At 46.3% G+C, this 14,627-nt stretch overlaps 1 protein-coding gene across 1 annotated transcript in view; it reads left to right on the top strand.

Moving 5' to 3' along the window:
• LOC121557863 (synapse differentiation-inducing gene protein 1-like) overlaps nt 1-14,627 on the top strand; it is a 61,531-nt gene that overhangs the window by 46,284 nt on the left and 620 nt on the right. The window contains exon 3 of the mRNA XM_041871329.1: nt 2,427-2,564. Coding sequence (XP_041727263.1) covers nt 2,427-2,564 — 138 coding nt within the window. The remainder of the gene's footprint in view (nt 1-2,426; nt 2,565-14,627) is intronic.

Raw genomic sequence — 14,627 nt, 5'->3', positions numbered from 1 at the left:
CTGTAACTTCTTCTTTAAGAGGCTCCTCTGTCCTCCACTCATTACCTGTATTAATGGCACCTGTTTGAACTTGTTATCAGTATAAAAGACACCTGTCCACAACCTCAAACAGTCACACTCCAAACTCCACTATGGCCAAGACCAAAGAGCTGTCAAAGGACACCAGAAACAAAATTGTAGACCTGCACCAGGCTGGGAAGACTGAATCTGCAATAGCTAAGCAGCTTGGTTTGAAGAAATCAACTGTGGGAGCAATTATTAGGAAATGGAAGACATACAAGACCACTGATAATCTCCCTCGATCTGGGGCTCCATGCAAGATCTCACCCCGTGGGGTTAAAATGATCACAAGAACGGTGAGCAAAAATCCCAGAACCACACGGGGGGATCTAGTGAATGACCTGCAGAGAGCTGGGACCAAAGTAACAAAGCCTACCATCAGTAACACACTACACCACCAGGGACTCAAATCCTGCAGTGCCAGACGTGTCCCCCTGCTTAAGCCAGTACATGTCCAGGCCCGTCTGAAGTTTGCTAGAGTGCATTTGGATGATCCAGAAGAGGATTGGGAGAATGTCATATGGTCAGATGAAACCAAAACATAACTTTTTGGTAAAAACTCAACTCGTCGTGTTTGGAGGACAAAGAATGCTGAGTTGCATCCAAAGAACACCATACCTACTGTGAAGCATGGGGGTGGAAACATCATGCTTTGGGGCTGTTTTTCTGCAAAGGGACCTGGACGACTGATCCGTGTAAAGGAAAGAATGAATGGGGCCATGTATCGTGAGATTTTGAGTGAAAACCTCCTTCCATCAGCAAGGGCATTGAAGATGAAACGTGGCTGGGTCTTTCAGCATGACAATGATCCCAAACACACTGCCCGGGCAACGAAGGAGTGGCTTCCTAAGAAGCATTTCAAGGTCCTGGAGTGGCCTAGCCAGTCTCCAGATCTCAACCCCACAGAAAATCTTTGGAGGGAGTTGAAAGTCCGTGTTGCCCAGCGACAGCCCCAAAACATCACTGCTCTAGAGGAGATCTGCATGGAGGAATGGGCCAAAATACCAGCAACAGTGTGTGAAAACCTTGTGAAGACTTACAGAAAACGTTTGACCTGTGTCATTGCCAACAAAGGGTATATAACAAAGTATTGAGAAACTTTTGTTATTGACCAAATACTTATTTTCCACCATAATTTGCAAATAAATTCATTAAAAATCCTACAATGTGATTTTCCGGATTTTTTTTCCTCATTTTGTCTGTCATAGTTGACGTGTACCTATGATGAACATTTTAGGCCTCTCTCATCTTTTTAAGTGGGAGAACTTGCACAATTGGTGGCTGACTAAATACTTTTTTTCCCGACTGTATATGTGTATTTATATATATATATATTTTTAAAAAGGATATATATTTGCAAGAGAAAAAAAACATATGGGGGATTGGAAGTGATGCAGACAATTACATTGATGGAAGTTACAATCTATCTGCAATATTAAAGCTGATCTACCCCCTAAAAAAAAATGTTTAAATGTTTTTCCTTGTAACATTGGTTAAGCTAGAGACATCAGTTTATTGGCTGCGTCTCAATCCACCGCATCCGCCTATGTCGGCCTCCCACGTCTGCGGTGGAAGGTTGCCGAGCTACAGCGCTTTTTGTCAGACCAGGAGACAAAAATCTTTTCACAAAAACATCTTATCCAGAGCAACTTACAGTTAGTGAGTGCATACATTATTATTATTATTAATTTTTTTCATACTGGCCCCCTGTGGGAATCAAACCCACAACCCTGGCGTTGCAAACGCCATGCTCTACCAACTGAGCTACATCCCTGCCGGCCATTCCCTCCCCTACCCTGGACGACGCTGGGCCAATTGTGCCGGTCGTGGCCGGCTACGACAAAGCCTGGATTCGAACCAGGTTCTCTAGTGGCACAGCTAGCACTGCGATGCAGTGCCTTAGACTGGTCTGCCACTCGGAAGTATGGAGGAAGTTTTGTAAAATGGGTGTCCAAAAAAACCAAAATATTTATCCTAGAGGACAGACGCATCAAAACATTATTCCTTATTAATAATTTTTTGACTGTGTTATTCAATGTGTTTCTATAGGCTACAGTAGTGAAGGCCAAATTCAATATTTTATTAAATGTTACATTTTGGGGGATACCTAAAGGGGTCCTAAAATTCCAAATCAAATGGCTAAATGATCCCCCAAACAGTTAGACTTTTAGAGGTTAACAATCCATTTAACTGTCCCTCTAATATGGGAGAACCTTCCCTTTGAACTTTGTATCTCCCACCTCCTAGAAATTCATTGCAGCAGAGTATTTTCTCTCGTCCTGTACAGTGAATGAGAGTGAAGATAACTTGATCATGTTATATATGAACTGTAATGGATGAATATTAACGGTGTTTGTCTCTTTCAGACGGACTGCTCCAGCGACAGTGAGAGTGAGGATAACTTCATAGTGATCCCTCCCAGAGACCACCTGGGCCTGGCCATCTTCTCCATGTTGTGCTGCTTCTGGCCCCTGGGCATCGCTGCCTTCTACTTCTCACAGGGGGTAAATAGGACACACACACACTGTATATACACACACACAGACACACACACACACTGTATACACACACACACACACACTGTATACACACACACACACACACATGCACTCACGCACACACATATGCACGCTCACACACGCATACACACAAACACACAGGGTTAACACACGCACACACACATATTAACATACCCGCGATATAGCACCTTTCTGGGGTTAACTCCCACACACACACACACATATTAACATACCCGCGATATAGCACCTTTCTGGGGTTAACTCCCACACACACACACACATATTAACATACCCGCGATATAGCACCTTTCTTGGGGTTAACTCCCACACACACACACACATATTAACATACCCGCGATATAGCACCTTTCTGGGGTTAACTCCCACACACACACACACATATTAACATACCCGCGATATAGCACCTTTCTGGGGTTAACTCACACACACACACACACATATTAACATACCCGCGATATAGCACCTTTCTGGGGTTAACTCCCACACACACACACACATATTAACATACCCGCGATATAGCACCTTTCTGGGGTTAACTCCCACACACACACACACATATTAACATACCTGCGATATAGCACCTTTCTGGGGTTAACTCCCACACACACACACACATATTAACATACCCGCGATATAGCACCTTTCTGGGGTTAACTCCCACACACACACACACATATTAACATACCTGCGATATAGCACCTTTCTGGGGTTAACTCCCACACACACACACACATATTAACATACCCGCGATATAGCACCTTTCTGGGGTTAACTCCCACACACACACACACATATTAACATACCTGCGATATAGCACCTTTCTGGGGTTAACTCCCACACACACACACACATATTAACATACCCGCGATATAGCACCTTTCTGGGGTTAACTCCCACACACACACACACATATTAACATACCTGCGATATAGCACCTTTCTTGGGGTTAACTCCCACACACACACACACATATTAAAATACCTGCGATATAGCACCTTTCTTGGGGTTAACTCCCACACACACACACACATATTAACATACCCGCGATATAGCACCTTTCTGGGGTTAACTCCCACACACACACACACATATTAACATACCTGCGATATAGCACCTTTCTGGGGTTAACTCCCACACACACACACACATATTAACATACCCGCGATATAGCACCTTTCTGGGGTTAACTCCCACACACACACACATATTAACATACCTGCGATATAGCACCTTTCTGGGGTTAACTCCCACACACACACACACATATTAACATACCCGCGATATAGCACCTTTCTGGGGTTAACTCCCACACACACACACACATATTAACATACCTGCGATATAGCACCTTTCTGGGGTTAACTCCCACACACACACACACATATTAACATACCCGCGATATAGCAACTTTCTGGGGTTAACTCCCACACACACACACACACATATTTAACATACCTGCGATATAGCACCTTTCTGGGGTTAACTCCCACACACACACACACATATTAACATACCCGCGATATAGCACCTTTCTGGGGTTAACTCCCACACACACACACACATATTAACATACCCGCGATATAGCACCTTTCTTGGGGTTAACTCCCACACACACACACACATATTAACATACCCGCGATATAGCACCTTTCTGGGGTTAACTCCCACACACACACACACATATTAACATACCCGCGATATAGCACCTTTCTGGGGTTAACTCCCACACACACACACACACATATTAACATACCCGCGATATAGCACCTTTCTGGGGTTAACTCCCACACACACACACACATATTAACATACCTGCGATATAGCACCTTTCTGGGGTTAACTCCCACACACACACACACATATTAACATACCTGCGATATAGCACCTTTCTGGGGTTAACTCCCACACACACACACACATATTAACATACCTGCGATATAGCACCTTTCTGGGGTTAACTCCCACACACACACACACACCTGTCACTACCATGACATCACTGCTTTCTACTTCTCAGGCCTAACACACACACACACACAGACAGGCTGTTGATGGCAAACTTATCTCAAGTGTGAAGTCTTATCGAAGGCTAAACAGCGGACAGGCAGACAGACAGACAGACAGACAGACAGACCGGCAGGTAGGCAGGCAGACGGACAGACATGCTGGCATGCAGACAGACAGGCAGACGGACAGACAGACAGGCTGGCAGGTAGACGGACAGACAGACAGACAGACAGACAGACAGACAGACAGACAGACAGACAGACAGACAGACAGACAGACAGACAGACAGACAGACAGACAGACAGACCGGCAGGCAGACCGGCAGGCAGACCGGCAGGCAGACGGACAGACATGCTGGCAGGGAGACAGACAGACAGACCGGCAGGTAGGCAGGCAGGCAGACGGACAGACATGCTGGCAGGTAGGCAGGCAGACGGACAGACATGCTGGCAGGTAGGCAGGAAGACGGACAGACAGGCTGGCAGGTAGACAGGCAGCTAATTTAGTTCTTCCTCAGTAATTATAGGAGATCATGTAGTCTAGTGTTCAGAGACGGCTGATTCCCCGAGTGAAGCAGCTGAAAAGAGCATGGTAGGAAAAAGGCATTACTTTCTACACAGACTACGTTTTGCTGCGATGTTTTAGAATTCATGGGCAGTCCATCATATTTAGGTTGGGGGAAGAGTTGGTATAAAACGTTGTTGAATTCAAACTTTGTGGTGACACAACAATTAGCCATACTTTTCTCTTTCAGAAACTAACAGTCCTTTTCCAGATACAGCATAAATTACTGCTAACGATTAAAACATCCTGCCAACACAGTAAATAGACCGGTAGCTTATGTAAAATATTTGACAGTATGGGTAGGCTACAGTATTGCTGTGCTTTAGGAGCGTGACATCACTGCCTGTTTAATCTCAGAGCCTATAGGAAGGCAGGATAGGAGCGTGACATCACTGCCTGTTTAATCTCAGAGCCTATAGGAAGGCAGGATAGGAGCGTGACATCACTGCCTGTTTAATCTCAGAGCCTATAGGAAGGCAGGATAGGAGCGTGACATCACTGCCTGTTTAATCTCAGAGCCTATATATATGTGGTCCTCTGTAGCTCAGCTGGTAGAGCACGGCGCTTGTAACGCTAAGGTAGTGGGTTCGATCCCCGGGACCACCCATACACAAAAAAATGTATGCACGCATGACTGTAAGTCGCTTTGGATAAAAGCGTCTGCTAAATGGCATATTATATTATTATTATATTATATTATTATAGGAAGGCAGGATAGGAGCGTGACATCACTGCCTGTTTAATCTCAGAGCCTATAGGAAGGCAGGATAGGAGCGTGACATCACTGCCTGTTTAATCTCAGAGCCTATAGGAAGGCAGGATAGGAGCGTGACATCACTGCCTGTTTAATCTCAGAGCCTATAGGAAGGCAGGATAGGAGTGTGAAATCAAATCAAATCAAATTTGATTGGTCACATACACGTGTTTAGCAGATGTTATTGCGGGTGTAGCGAAATGCTTGTGCTTCTAGCTCCGACAGTGCAGCAATATCTAACAAGTAATATCTAACAACTTCACAACATATACCCAATACACACAAATCTAAGTAAGGAATTAATTAAGAATATATACATTTATGGACAAGCGATGTTAGAGCGGCATGGACTAAGATACCGTAGAATAGTATAGAATACAGTATATACATATGAGATGAGTAATGCAAGATATGTAAACATTATTAAAGTGAAAAGTGGCCAGTGATTTCAATAGGCAGCAGCAGCCTCTAATGTGCCAGTGATGGCTATTTAACAGTCTGATGGCCTTGAGATAGAAGCTGTTTTTCAGTCTCTCGGTCCCAGCTTTGATGCACCTGTACTGACCTCGCCTTCTGGATGATAGCGGGGTGATCAGGCAGTGGCTCGGGTGGTTGTTGTCCTTGATCTTTTTGGCCTTCCTGTGACATCGGGTGCGGTAGGTGTCCTGGAGGGCTGGTAGTTTGCCCCCGGTGATGCGTTGGGCAAACCGCACCACCCTCTGCAGTTGCCGAACCAGGCGGTGATACAGCCAGACAGGATGCTCTCAATTGTGTGTGTGTGTGTGTGTGTGTGTATGTGTGTGTGTGTGTGTGTGTGTGTGTATGTGTGTGTGTGTGTGTGCGTGTGTGTGTGTGTGTGTGTGTGTGTGTGTGTGTGTGTGTGTGTGTGTGTGTATGTGTATGTGTGTGTGTGTGTGTGTGTGTGTGTGTGTGTGTGTGTGTGTGTGTGTGTGTGTGTGTGTGTGTGTGTGTGTGTGTGTGTGTGTGTGTGTGTGCGTGCGTGTGTGTGTCAGAGACAGAGAGAGAGAGACTGCAACATCAATACCTAGCCAGGGATGCAGATCATGCCAACCTCACATAGAGCAGAGATCCTATGATAAAGGAATGATCGTATCTCTATAAACACAGATAGGTCTCCAAGAGGTGATCATCTATAAATAACATGTATTGAATTCCATTCCATTTCATGTGTCAATTCACTGGAGATATAGAGGCCACTATACAATAACCCTGGAGATATAGAGGACACTATACAATAACCCTGGAGATATAGAGGACACTATACAATAACCCTGGAGATATAGAGGACACTATACAATAACCCTGGAGATATAGAGGACACTATACAATAACACTGGAGATATAGAGGACACTATACAATAACCCTGGAGATATAGAGGACACTATACAATAACCCTGGAGATATAGAGGACACTATACAATAACCCTGGAGATATAGAGGACACTATACAATAACCCTGGAGATATAGAGGACACTATACAATAACCCTGGAGATATAGAGGACACTATACAATAACCCTGGAGATATAGAGGACACTATACAATAACCCTGGAGATATAGAGGACACTATACAATAACCCTGGAGATATAGAGGACACTATACAATAACCCTGGAGATATAGGGGACACTATACAATAACCCTGGAGATATAGAGGACACTATACAATAACCCTGGAGATATAGAGGACACTATACAATAACCCTGGAGATGGAGGATGAATGTCATAGAGCCATAGAACTGGAGGATGAATGTTATAGAACTTCAAGACTGTCAGAGGACTGGAGGATGAATTTTATAGAACTTCAAGACTGTCAGAGGACTGGAGGATGAATGTTATAGAACTTCAAGACTGTCAGAGGACTGGAGGATGAATGTTATAGAACTTCAAGACTGTCAGAGGACTGGAGGATGAATGTTATAGAACTTCAAGACTGTCAGAGGACTGGAGGATGAATGTTATAGAACTCCAAGACTGTCAGAGGACTGGAGGATGAATGTTATAGAACTTCAAGACTGTCAGAGGACTGGAGGATGAATCTCCTGGAGCTAGAAGGCTGGATAATTGATAGTGTTAGTTCAGGATTAGAAGGTCCGATGAGGTGAGCTGTGACAGAGTGCTGGGCCTCCCAGGAAGGGCCAGAGTGTGTGTCTGTTAGTAGAAGTGGGAAATCTCCAACGCACAGAGAAACAGTGGTAAGACACACACTTGACTTTAGTAACACAGAGTAACAGAAACTTTTGTAACTTAGGGACTTCAGTGTAAGGGTTAGAGCTATAGTATATTACTGTAATTATGTAGTAGTAGTAGCTCCTCAATAAGAGAGAAAATCACATCCATGCCAAGTATGAAAAATGTATGCACTCACTAACTGTAAGTCGCTCTGGATAAGAGCGTCTGCTAAATGACTAAAATGTAAATGTTTCCACCCTCAGCCTGAAGCCCAGCCAGCTACATCTTGTCTAACAACTTACTCCTTATTTTTTAACTTCACTAACTTTAAAGTCGTTATTCTACGTCATGAGTCGTTATGAGTCGTTATGAGTCGTTATGAGTCGTTATTCGTTATGAGTCGTTATGAGTCGTTATGAGTCGTTATGAGTCGTTATGAGTCGTTATGGGTCATTATGGGTCGTTATGAGTCGTTATGAGTCGTCACTCTCCACAAATATTGAGAGTGATAATACAGTGAATAGCATGAGTATCCAGGGAGAGAGAAGCAGCTCTGAGCTTTAGAGAGGGAAATAAATTACCTTAAATAATCCGCCGTAACAGGCGCTTGTGCTTTGTTTGGATAGATAGTGATAAATGCTGCCTTCGGCTTTATAAAACACAGCCTCCGAATTAACCATCTGTGCTGCCAAATTTTATTTAATTTTTAATTTAATTTAATAGCAGCCATTTATGTCTTGATAATGCAAATAAGATACCTAAAGAGTTTATCTCGCTAATAAACTCTGAATCATAATAAAGTCTAAATAAACAAATTACAGTTAATGGATTTTCGTGACTTCATAAAATGAGGACAGATTATGTTGTTGAGGGTGTTTTTGTAAGAACACGTGTTTGTAATGAAGGAGGGAGGAAGATAAGGGAGTTAAGGAGGGAGGGAGGGAGAAACAGGTGGGGGGAGGGAGGGAGAGAGAGAGAGAGAGAGAGAGAGAGAGAGAGAGAGGGAGTTAAGAGGAGGGAGGGAGGGAGAAACAGGTGGGGGTAGGGAGGGAGAAAGAGAGAGAGAGAGAGAGAGAGAGAGAGAGAGAGAGAGAGAGAGAGAGAGAGAGAGAGAGAGAGAGAGAGAGAGAGAGAGAGAGAGAGAGAGAGAGGGAGTTAAGGAGGGAGGGAGGGATGGAGGGAGAAACAGGTGGGGGGAGGGAGGGAGGGAGGGAGAGAGAGAGAGAGAGAGAGAGAGAGAGAGAGAGAGAGAGAGAGAGAGAGAGAGAGACAGGTGGGGAAACAGGGGGGTTGGGAGGGAGAGAGAGAGAGAGAGAGCGAGAGAGAGAGAGAGAGAGAGAGGGAATTAAGGAGGGAGGGAGGGAGGGAGGGAGGGAGAAACAGGTGGGGGGAGGGAGGGAGAGAGTGAGAGAGAGAGAGAGAGAGAGAGAGAGAGAGAGAGAGAGAGAGAGAGAGAGAGAGAGAGAGAGAGAGAGAGGGAGGGGAGGGAGAGAGAGGGAGGAGAGGAGGGAGGGAGGGAGAAACAGGTGGAGGGAGGGAGAGAGAGGGAGGGAGGGAGGGAGGAAAGGAGGGAAGGAGGGAAGGAGGGAGAAACAGGTGGAGGGAGGGAGAGAGGGTGAGGGAGGGAGGGAGGGAGGGAGGGAGGGAGGGAGGGAGAAACAGGTGGAGGGAGGGAGAGAGAGAGGAAGGGAGGGAGGGAGAATCAGGTGGAGGGAGGGAGAGAGAGAGGAAGGGAGGGAGGGAGAAACAGGTGGAGGGAGGGACTGTGTAATACACACACACACTCTAATACATAATGTACACACACACACACACACACACTGTAATACATAATGTACACACACACACAGGGAATGTCATACACACATACACAGAAGTCACACTTTCATACACAGACACACACTCACACACACACGCGTACACTACGCACACACTCACTCACACACACACACACTCCGTCCATTCACTCCATCCCTCTGAGCCTGACACTCAGCCCTGTAAATCTGTCCACGGGGAGACCAGCCTAACGCTTTGACATTATTATTCATCTGAAGCCAAGCTACGGATTGATTAATCAATTACAGGCTGTTTAATAGACAGCTTAATTAAAGAGATTAAATGACAGGGGCTGAAGTGTTTGACTCGTTCCCCATAAGACCCTGAAAGGGTGGCACAGTACGAACAACAGAGGGCTGTATTTTTCTCCTCTTTTAGAAACGGCTCCCGAAGCTAATTTCCATAAGACCACCGTAATGGTGTCATTGATTCAATATTCACTTCGTTGGCATGGAAACGAATGGTTGTGTCTTGAATATATCTTTCCGTTTGTTTGATTCGGTATGCCAGCTTTTGCTTTGCTTCCTCTGGCTGTATAGCAAGGCTTCCTCTGGCTGTGTAGCAAGGCTTCCTCTGGCTGTATAGCTAGGCTTCCTCTGGCTGTGTAGCAAGGCTTCCTCTGGCTGTGTAGCAAGGCTTCCTCTGGCTGTATAGCAAGGCTTCCTCTGGCTGTATAGCAAGGCTTCCTCTGGCTGTATAGCAAGGCTTCCTCTGGCTGTGTAGCAAGGCTTCCTCTGGCTGTATAGCAAGGCTTCCTCTGGCTGTGTAGCAAGGCTTCCTCTGGCTTTATAGGAAGGCTTCCTCTGGCTGTGTAGCAAGGCTTCCTCTGGCTGTATAGCAAGGCTTCCTCTGGCTGTGTAGCAAGGCTTCCTCTGGCTGTATAGCAAGGCTTCCTCTGGCTGTGTAGCAAGGCTTCCTCCGGCTGTGTAGCAAGGCTTCCTCTGGCTGTATAGCAAGGCTTCCTCTGGCTGTATAGCAAGGCTTCCTCTGGCTGTGTAGCAAGGCTTCCTCTGGCTGTATAGCAAGGCTTCCTCTGGCTGTGTAGCAAGGCTTCCTCTGGCTGTATAGGAAGGCTTCCTCTGGCTGTGTAGCAAGGCTTCCTCTGGCTGTATAGCAAGGCTTCCTCTGGCTGTGTAGCAAGGCTTCCTCTGGCTGTATAGCAAGGCTTCCTCTGGCTGTGTAGCAAGGCTTCCTCTGGCTGTGTAGCAAGGCTTCCTCTGGCTGTATAGCAAGGCTTCCCCTGGCTGTGTAGCAAGGCTTCCTCTGGCTGTATAGCAAGGCTTCCTCTGGCTGTATAGCAAAGGCTTCATCTGGCTGTGTAGCAAGGCTTCCTCTGGCTGTGTAGCAAGGCTTCTTTCTTTCTATAATTTGTTCTCTTTTTTTAAGTGTTGTCTCCTGAAACCTTCTCTGCATACATGAAACAAAAATAATAAATGGGGGTGGAAATAAATAATTGGTAAAATGTTGAAAGGGCTCCATCTGTGTGTTTGTTATGCAGTCAGCTCCCTCTCTGTCTGTAGTCAGCTCCCTCTCTGTCTGTAGTCAGCTCCCTCTCTGTCTGTAGTCAGCTCCCTCTCTGTCTGCAGTCAGCTCCCTCTCTCTCTGCAGTCAGCTCCCTCTCTCTCTGCAGTCAGCTCTCTCGCTGTCTGCAGTCAGCTCCCTCTCTGTCTGCAGTCAGCTCCCTCTCTGTCTGCAGTCAGCTCCCTCTCTCTCTGCAGTCAGCTCTCTCTCTGTCTGCAGTCAGCTCCCTCTCTGTCTGCAGTCAGCTCCCTCTCTGTCTGCAGTCAGCTCCCTCTCTGTCTGTAGTCAGCTCCCTCTCTGTCTGTAGTCAGCTCCCTCTCTGTCTGTAGTCAGCTCTCTCTCTGTCTGCAGTCAGCTCCCTCTCTGTCTGTAGTCAGCTCCCTCTCTGTCTGCAGTCAGCTCCCTCTCTGTCTGCAGTCAGCTCCCTCTCTGTCTGTAGTCAGCTCCCTCTCTGTCTGCAGTCAGCTCCCTCTCTGTCTGCAGTCAGCTCCCTCTCTGTCTGCAGTCAGCTCCCTCTCTGTCTGTAGTCAGCTCTCTCTCTGTCTGCAGTCAGCTCCCTCTCTGTCTGTAGTCAGCTCCCTCTCTGTCTGCAGTCAGCTCCCTCTCTGTCTGCAGTCAGCTCCCTCTCTGTCTGTAGTCAGCTCCCTCTCTGTCTGCAGTCAGCTCCCTCTCTGTCTCACAGTCAGCTCCCTCTCTGTCTGTAGTCAGCTCTCTCTCTGTCTGCAGTCAGCTCCCTCTCTGTCTGTAGTCAGCTCCCTCTCTGTCTGCAGTCAGCTCCCTCTCTGTCTGCAGTCAGCTCCCTCTCTGTCTGCAGTCAGCTCCCTCTCTGTCTGTAGTCAGCTCCCTCTCTGTCTGCAGTCAGCTCCCTCTCTCTCTGTCTGCAGTCAGCTCCCTCTCTGTCTGCAGTCAGCTCCCTCTCTGTCTGCAGTCAGCTCCCTCTCTCTCTGTCTGTAGTCAGCTCCCTCTCTGTCTGCAGTCAGCTCCCTCTCTGTCTGCAGTCAGCTCCCTCTCTGTCTGCAGTCAGCTCCCTCTCTGTCTGCAGTCAGCTCCCTCTCTGTCTGCAGTCAGCTCCCTCTCTGTCTGTAGTCAGCTCCCTCTCTGTCTGCAGTCAGCTCCCTCTCTGTCTGCAGTCAGCTCCCTCTCTCTCTGTCTGCAGTCAGCTCCCTCTCTGTCTGCAGTCAGCTCCCTCTCTGTCTGCAGTCAGCTCCCTCTCTGTCTGTAGTCAGCTCTCTCTCTGTCTGCAGTCAGCTCCCTCTCTGTCTGTAGTCAGCTCTCTCTCTGTCTGTAGTCAGCTCCCTCTCTGTCTGTAGTCAGCTCTCTCTCTGTCTGCAGTCAGCTCCCTCTCTCTCTGTCTGCAGTCAGCTCCCTCTCTGTCTGCAGTCAGCTCCCTCTCTGTCTGCAGTCAGCTCCCTCTCTGTCTGTAGTCAGCTCCCTCTCTGTCTGCAGTCAGCTCCCTCTCTCTCTGTCTGCAGTCAGCTCCCTCTCTGTCTGTAGTCAGCTCCCTCTCTGTCTGTAGTCAGCTCCCTTTTTGTCTGCAGTCAGCTCCCTCTCTGTCTCACAGTCAGCTCAATCTGTGTTTGTCTGCAGTCAGCTCCCTCTCTGTCTGTAGTCAGCTCCCTCTCTGTCTGCAGTCAGCTCCCTCTCTGTCTGCAGTCAGCTCCCTCTCTGTCTGTAGTCAGCTCCCTCTCTGTCTGTCTGTAGTCAGCTCCCTCTCTAGCTACAGTACATGAGATTGACAGGACAAGGTTTCAAGACCTCAGCTTTTTTATGACCAAGTTTTTGACTACATGTGTATTTTGAAAGACTGGAATATACTGTACTATAAAATCAGCTACCCAAAACCTTCTTCACTTTTTATGACAGGGAAATATAACATCTAGCCCCATAGCTTGGCCATGACCCACTGTTACCTCATGTTACCAATTCCTCTTTAATTATACAGAAGAATGTATTTATCTGACAGGCTTTAGTGAGCGTTGTCTCATTTATAACCGTTCTGTACATTTCAATCTAAATATCTGCGTGTGCCATTTCTGAAAATAATAAGTCTGTATAAAAAATACGGAGATTTATAAACTTGGCGCACGCCACACATACACGTTTTCCCGTTATAAATCAGGCCCGTGGTAATACGGTGTAAAACTGAACGAGCATCATAACACCTTTCATTTCCATTCACCTTTTATGGTGACAATAATGCTGTATAATATGGGACTATTGGAAATAGGCCACGGCAGTTTCTAAAAGAAAGCGCAATGACAATCAAATGTTTTTGGAGGTGTTTGCAAAATATTTTAATCTGTTACAGTAACTTATGCTGTATTTGGCAAAGGACTGTGACAGTTTCGGGAAAGAAAAAACAACGTCAAATATTTTGGGATCTGTCAGCAGAACGTTGGAATTCAACAATGTTTTGCATCAACTTTGCCCCCCAACCTTTATGCTGGACTGCCCACGTATTCTGAAACATTGCTACTCAACAACAACAAAAATAATAACATACTTAATGTAAAAATATAACGTACTTGATGTAAAAGATCAACTGTCTGTTCACCTGTTAAATGTGTATTATAAACCGTGCTGCCTATGGGATCGCATACAGCCTATCTATTTACTAGGATACAATAGACGGGTTGGTTGTCTAGCAACAAAACCGATGCATGCACAACTACGGAGCAGAACAGACGGGGTTGGCTTAGACTGTTGATCACATGGAAACTAGATTTAGTCTCCAAATGTTTATTAAAGACATAAATAAAGTTGCACAATTAGTACTTGTCTCTCAAAATACATTGTTACGGTTGTTGGTTGGTTGGTTAGTTAGCTACCTAGATAGCACATTTTAGCCATATTAGCATAGACGTGACATGACGTGACAGTCTTCCATCCTTCCTTCCTTCCCTCACTCTATTCCCCCCCCTCTCTCTCTCTCTCTCTCTCTCTCTCTCTCTCTCTCTCTCTCTCTCCATTTCTCTCTCTCTCTCTCTCTCTCTCCCTCTCTCTCCATTTCTCTCTCTCTCTCTCTCTCTCTCTCTCTCTCTCTCTCTCTCTCTCTCTCTCGCTCTCGCTCTCTCTCTCTCTCCCTCTCCTCTCTCTCTCTCTCTCTCTCTCTCTCTCTCTCTCTCTCTCTCTCTCTCTCTCTCTCTCTCT

The sequence above is a fragment of the Coregonus clupeaformis genome, chromosome 36, assembly GCF_020615455.1.
Source record: "Coregonus clupeaformis isolate EN_2021a chromosome 36, ASM2061545v1, whole genome shotgun sequence".
Classification (NCBI taxonomy): domain Eukaryota; kingdom Metazoa; phylum Chordata; class Actinopteri; order Salmoniformes; family Salmonidae; genus Coregonus; species Coregonus clupeaformis.
Note: the sequence above shows the minus strand (reverse complement) of the source record. Positions and strands in the feature narration are given on the sequence as shown.